We start from the raw sequence: 6,497 nt of genomic DNA on the forward strand, positions 1-6,497 counted from the left end.
TAAGGCTCGGGCAGTTGGCTGGAGCGCTATTGCGCATGCGTATCAACTACAGGGGTGGGTGCTGGGGTTGAGGCTTTCGATTAATACCGTAGGTGAGGACATTAAAATCTGCGTTGCTCCTCGGCTCTTATGGGACTGTGAAAGTCAAGAAAGGCATGACAGTTTCTATTCTTTTATTCCAGCCTTAGCTACGGGGTGGAATAGAGGGGCGGGAATTCAGCCGGCAGTTGAGGAAAGACCTGGCTGGCTAGATGCAAGGTGAAATGGGAGTTGTAGTCCCGTCGGGCAGGGCTGGGTGGCAACGATTTTTTTTTTTTTCCTGGGCACACTGGGAATTGTGGTTTATTCTCTCTGGACTAGTTGCTGTGTGTGTACTTTTACCTTCTTAGGCAAATACTTTCTGTTGAAGCTGTGAGCAGTACCAGAGGATGGTGGCTTGCATTCTCCCTAAGTTATCCCATCCAAAACATTTTCTCAAGTATTTCCTGTAGTGTTTTGAAATTTTCTTTACCCACACCCATCTCTCTCCTGCTCTCCTCACTCAACTCTTCGTTGTTAGAGATAATGGGGAGCCAGAGTTTTAAAATTACCAAACAGGATAGGAAAAGGACGGATAATGGAGAAATTAAGCATGGAGGGAGGACGGAGAGTAATTGCCCTTTCGTAGGACACTCTTAAGGTTTGGGTTTGGTTAAATAACTATTTTGTCCAGAAGGAAAGGAAACCATAATAATAAAAATAACTTTTCCTAACTAGTGAAGGGTCCATGAGAGCACAAACAATTCAAGAATAGTCACTTATGTTTGGCCATGAAATAGAGTACACCCTTTCTTCCTTTTTCCTACCCAAATTGGAGATCTGCTGGAGAGAACTTATGAAATTGTCCATGGTACAAATAATAGCGTGGGTTGTTGATCATGTGATGCTATGATTTTTCCCCAGGCACCACACCTGTTGGTGTTCAGATGGAGCAGGACACTAGTCATCCAACTAACAGAAAAGGTGTGTGTCAGAGGCCCTGCTTCCCCTCCCTTAAATGCCAGACCTCCCTAATTGCTCAGCATTTGGGAAAATTATTCTAGTTGTACATATATTTTTTCCTATTACTTGGAAAGTACTTGGAAACTTAATTGGAAGTATGTGTGTTTGTTCTGCATTACCCACTAAGTGGGAACATTGCTGTGTTCCCAGTGCCTAGAACTCTGTTAAATTTGTAGATGCTCAATAATTATTTGTTGAATGAATTCATTCTTTCTTTGTATTTCTTCTTAATACTTAGAACAAGACAGGGACTTAGAAGACATGGTATTAACTAGAGTGAACAGATACTCAGTTTGAGTGGGACAGTTGCACTGGGCCAGGGAAATGCCTGAGACCTTCTGACTCTAGAGCCTATCCACTTAATTATAGGTGGAGTGATTATTTTATGTGAGAGACCTACTATACTACAGCTGGACATAAATTAACTAGCTGTTTTCACAGAGTATATAGTACAGTGGTAAAGAGCATGACTTTGGAGTCTACAGGGCCTGAATTTAATTCCAGCATTGACACATACTAATTGTGGGATCTTGAACAAATTTCCTAGCTGAAGTTTCCTCAAATAAAATGTGGATAAAGCTACCTATTTCTGGCCGGGCGCAGTAGCTCACACCTGTAATACTAGCACTCTGGGAGGCTGAGGCGGGAGGATCATTTGAGCTCAGGAGTTCGAGGCCAGCCTGAGCAACAGCAAGACCCCATCTCTACTAAAAATAGAAAGAAATTAGCCAAACAACTAAAATATATACAAAAAATTAGCCGGGCATAGTGGCACATGCCTGTAGTCCCAGCTACTCGGGAGGGTGAGGCAGAAGGATCACTTTGAGGAGTTTGAGGTTGCTGTGAGCTAGGCTGCCGCCACGGCACTCTAGCCTGGGCAACAGAGTGAGACTCTGTCTCAAAAAAAAAAAAAAAAAAAAAAGCTACCTACTTCTCAGGGTCATTGTGAGAAATATATAAGAGAATGTATGTAAAGCAACTTTTATTATTATTTTCTCTATTCTGCCTCCTTTTGCTGCTCCCAGCCTCATCCTCTGTTATACATTCTCTAGTCAGAAATATGGTTCCTTTAGTATAGATTGTGTGTATTCTTCAAACCTTATATTAGTGACTCAGTAGAAAATGCATCTTCATATGTCCAGGAAGGGCTCAAATTATTTAGAAGTGCATTTGCAGGGAAATTAACACATTTTTCAAATGGTAAGAAGCATCTTGAGACCTGAGTTTCAGGTTCTGTCTCCTTACCACACTCTGCATGAGCCATCAAATGACTGATGACTCTGGAGCAGGAGGGAGGAGAAGATGGAGGACCCACAGTAGCTTGGAAAATCCACAAACCTAGTGGGGGAAAAAAATCCAGATTTCTTTCACCAAGAGTAACTGCCAGGGAACTTAACAGATTTCAATTTTCATAGGCTCATTGACCTTCCAGACAGAAAGCACCTCACCCTGGCACCCACATATGAGCACTTCATCCTCTTACCAGGCCATTCCTTTGGTGGCACTCTGAGTAAAAGACAAGAATGAGACATCTTCCTTCATACAACCTACTTGTCACACCTCTGCCCCCAGACTTGTTGTCATGAAGAGGCCCCCTCTTTATCTTCATCCTTCAGATCCCAGTTGAGATATCACTTCCTCAAGGACACATTCCCTGGCTCCACAGACTAGGTCAGGTGCTCTCATAGCACTTACTGGAGTGTAATAAGGTGCGTACTTGATCACTTAATGACTGTCCACACTGCAAGACTGACAATTCCAGCAGAGTAGCAACCACATCTGTTTAGCTCACTGTGGTATCCTCAGTGACTGACACATAGTAGGCACTTAGCTGTCTCTTATGTGTGTGAATGAGACATTCATTCATTATGACAGTTGGATCATTGACTCCCCACTGTCCTAAGCCCTTTAATTCTCTCCTAGCCCAGCTGTCTGACTTTCCATCCGTTGCTGTTCTGTCTACTTTGCCACTTCCTTTTCATTTCCCAGACTCCTGAGCAGGACTTCTTCAAAGGTCCAGTTTTCTCTCTCAGTTTTTTACCTTGAAGACCAAATTTATTTTTGCAGCTTCTTCGTCCTTTTTGGGGGCTGGCCTGGCAGCTGACCTTTCACCTGAGCTCAGTGCCATTTCTCTGGCTGTTTTTCTAGGCATTTCTATTTGGATTTCCTACAATTAACTCAGATTCAATGTATTCAAATGTGATTATGTTAATATGACAGAACCCCAGCTCAAATTCCCTTGAGTAACAAAAGTAATTCAGGGGCTTGTGCAGTTGGGAGAGACGCTGAGGGAGCTCACAGAATAGGAAGAGGAGCTGCAAAAAACAGGGTCTCAGGGACTAGAACTGTGGATCGCGTGCCTATTGGTATTAATATTTGTCTATACATCTATCTCTCTTACCCTCTCTCTTGTGCCTAATCTCTTGCTTTTATCCACTTCTTATGGTATGCTGTCCAATTCGGTAGCTTTCATTGGGCCCAATTTTACATTTTCCCAACATAGCAAATCAAAAGAAAGAATGTTTGTTTGACAAAGAATCTATATACTGATCCCAAGAATGACTCTGGCCCAACTTACCTCATGTGCTTACCCCCTTGGATCAGTCACAGTTGCCAAAGGGGGCAGGATACCATGATTGGCCTGTACTGGGTCACAGGCCCATCCTTGTTGGGGAGGCAGCCTTGATTGCAGTCTCACTAGTATGTCCTGAAATCTGGAGAAACAGTAGTTTCCCTGAGGAAAGGTTGCTCAGTAGACAAAAATAATATATGTCTACTGCAGGACTCATCAGCTTCCTACAGATGAGCTTTTTCTTCTCACTTAACTATTTTTGCCAAAGGTAATCTATTCACCCATTTAAGAATCTCCTCCATGTCCAACCCATTATATTTAATACCTATAGATTAATCAAAATACCATCTTAATTGTATTTTCTAATCCTAAAATGCTCAATGGCTTTCCATTGTATTGAAGAGAAAGCTTAAACATCTCAGATTTGCTATTGTAAAAAGTCTTCCATGGCCCATCCTGCCTTCCCACTCTCCCCACTCCTAATTCTGGCCAGTTTTCCAGGGCTTCTCAACATTCCAGCCATATTCTTGCTTCCTTAACTTTGCTTAAGGCATCCTTTTTCCTCCCACTTGAAGTATCTTTTTTGTTTATCAAAACTTCCCAAGTTTTCAGGGTTCAATAAATATCCTCCACCTGCATGGAGCCTTCTCTGAGTATTGCACTCATATTGATCTCTTCTCCCTTTTCAAAAACATTTGTTTTTACATTTAATGCCATACTTGGTATAACTAACAGATGAAAGGCTTATTTTTACCCTAGACCATCAGACTCATTGTTTATGTCCTTGTGTTGTTTTATCACTGTTTCACCTGTGTCGGATTTGTCTCCCTAACTAGATAATAAGCACCTAAGAAACTATGTCTTACACATCTCATTTATGCCCTAGCATCTAGTACAATAGTAAACATGTAGTGCCTATCAATAAGGACTTGTAAAATGTAAGCAAATGAGATTTTATTAGCTTTATTAGCTTATTCAACTCCTACTTAATCCCACTATGATTTCTTTTTGTCTTATGTATCTTTCTGATATATAAGGCATTCAGGGCAGGGCCTCAGCACCTGCTTTCATAGACCACGTACAGGGATCTAATTAGAAAGGCTATCCCTGTTGGAATGAGCTCTGATTTAGTTACCTCTGATTTAGTTCCAGCCAAAGAGGAGGGTAATGCTGTGCCTCTTTGTAAAGCAAAACCCTCCCCCAGCTATATTAATCTTCAAGCAAGTTCCCCACCAGCTACTTTCTTGAACATCCAGACAACAAAGCTGCCCTCAGGTAAGGATGTAGGGAGTGTTTCCCAAAGGGACTCAGCAGAGGGAGGGGTTGCATGGAGAAGGTGACCTGAGCTTTCTGCTGTTGATCTAGTGCCAGCTCTGTGTCAAGAGACCTCTAGGTTTTTCATTGGTAGCTTGTTGATTGTTCAGGTCTATTGATTTCGTTTTCTTCCCAGTTCTACCAGTTTGTGTTGCTTCCTTGCTTATTGGCATCTTTGCTAGACTAGGCAGAAGTCAAATGAAACTTTTGTTGCTTGCTAGTAATGTTAGGAAAAGAGGGCCTGTTAAAAGGAAGGAGGCTCAGTTTCTTTGATTTCCATTATTCATCTTCCCCTGGGGAAGTCATGGGTATTTGGATGACCTATGGGGAGCCCAACAGGGCACCAGGCAGTTTTTGAGGACCTTAGATTCTAACAAAGAAGTGAAGATGGGTTGGGCACGGTGGCTCATGCCTGTAATCCTAGCACTCTGGGAGGCCCAGGAAGGAGGATTGCTTGAGGTCAGGAGTTCAAGACCAGCCTGAGCAAAAGTGAGACCCCATCTACTAAAAATAGAAATAATTAGCCAGGCATCATGGTGAGTGCCTGTAGTCCCAGCTATTCGGGAGGCTGAGGCAGGAAGATCCCTTAAGCCCAGGAGTTTGAGGTTGCAGTGAGCTATGATGATGCCACTGTACTTTAGCCAGGGTGACAGAGAGAGACTGTCTCAAAAAAAATTGAAAAAAGAAGCCAAGATGAATAAATATACAAACAACAGATAATATAATTACCAAGGTTAACTAAGAGCTGGTTGTGTATAATGTAGTTGAAAACATCAGAAAAAGTGCTGCGAGAGTGGTTGAAGTTAGACAACAGGAAGAACTTCAAGTCACTGCTAATGAAACACTATGTCAGGTAAGAGAAAGAGGCTAAGGTAATCCCTGAGCTCTTGAAAGGGAAGTTAGGCCTCACTTCCAGGCCATTTCATTCATTCATCAAATATTTGTTGAATACTTATGTGCTAGGCACTCTTCTAGGTGCAGAGGATAAAGCAGTACACAAATCAGACAAAAATCCTTGCTTGCCTTCCTGGAGCTTGTATTCTAGAAGGGGGACTTAGACAAAAATTAAAGAAGCAATTACAGAATATACCATATGATCATAAATACTATGGGAAAAATAAAACAAGGGAGAGGGATAAGGAGTTTCAACGATTGGTTTCAGATTAAAATAGGATAGCCAGCTAGGCATCACTGAGAAGGTGATAGCTGAGGAAAGGTGTCTGGATTTGGTTGTGCCTGGAAGGATTAGAGAGGTCATTTTATTAGAGCTCTTCCAACCTCATACAATTATAAAATCTCTCTCCTTTGTCCCCTTGCACCTCCATTGCTCTTCCTTCAGGAGTTGGCCACAAGCCCAAGGAATGCCTAGGACTCCTAGAATGTATGTATGCCAATCTCCAGCTTCAGACTCAGCTCGCCCAACAACAGATGGCTATTTTGGAAAATTTGCAAGCATCCATGACACAACTGGCTCCTGAGAGGGAAAGTAAGAACTCCTCTCTCCCATCTTTATCTCATCATCTGTTGTTAAATCACCTGCCCCAATTCAGTAAATGAATTGTGGAACAAA

General features: G+C 42.2%; 1 protein-coding gene across 4 annotated transcripts; it reads left to right on the forward strand.

The window, feature by feature from the left end:
• Window positions 1–12: 12 nt before the first annotated feature.
• Window positions 13–6,497, forward strand: TSACC (TSSK6 activating cochaperone). Of its 4 annotated transcripts, none has more exons than XM_045545381.1 (4): window positions 13–92; window positions 943–1,002; window positions 4,760–4,888; window positions 6,270–6,497. In XM_045545381.1, the coding sequence occupies exons 2-4, from the start codon at window positions 966–968 to the stop codon at window positions 6,482–6,484; spliced, it is 381 nt and encodes a 126-aa protein (XP_045401337.1). In that variant the 5' UTR covers window positions 13–92; window positions 943–965; the 3' UTR covers window positions 6,485–6,497. The 4 variants fall into 4 exon arrangements, with proteins under 4 accessions (XP_045401337.1, XP_045401335.1, XP_045401338.1 ...); XM_045545379.1 differs by lacking the exon at window positions 13–92 and adding an exon at window positions 181–258; XM_045545382.1 differs by lacking the exon at window positions 13–92 and adding an exon at window positions 5,692–5,780 and having other exon boundaries at window positions 966–1,002; window positions 6,267–6,497.

This window comes from Lemur catta, chromosome 3 (genome assembly GCF_020740605.2).
Source record: "Lemur catta isolate mLemCat1 chromosome 3, mLemCat1.pri, whole genome shotgun sequence".
In the NCBI taxonomy this organism is placed as follows: Eukaryota; Metazoa; Chordata; class Mammalia; order Primates; family Lemuridae; genus Lemur; species Lemur catta.

Bases quoted from the DNA above. Each gene is read 5' to 3' on its own strand.
- TSACC (XM_045545379.1), top strand. The intron at 1,003-4,759 runs GTGTGTGTCAGA...CCTCTGATTTAG, and splicing joins TCATCCAACTAACAGAAAAG to TTCCAGCCAAAGAGGAGGGT. The intron at 4,889-6,269 runs GTAAGGATGTAG...TTCCTTCAGGAG, and splicing joins GACAACAAAGCTGCCCTCAG to TTGGCCACAAGCCCAAGGAA.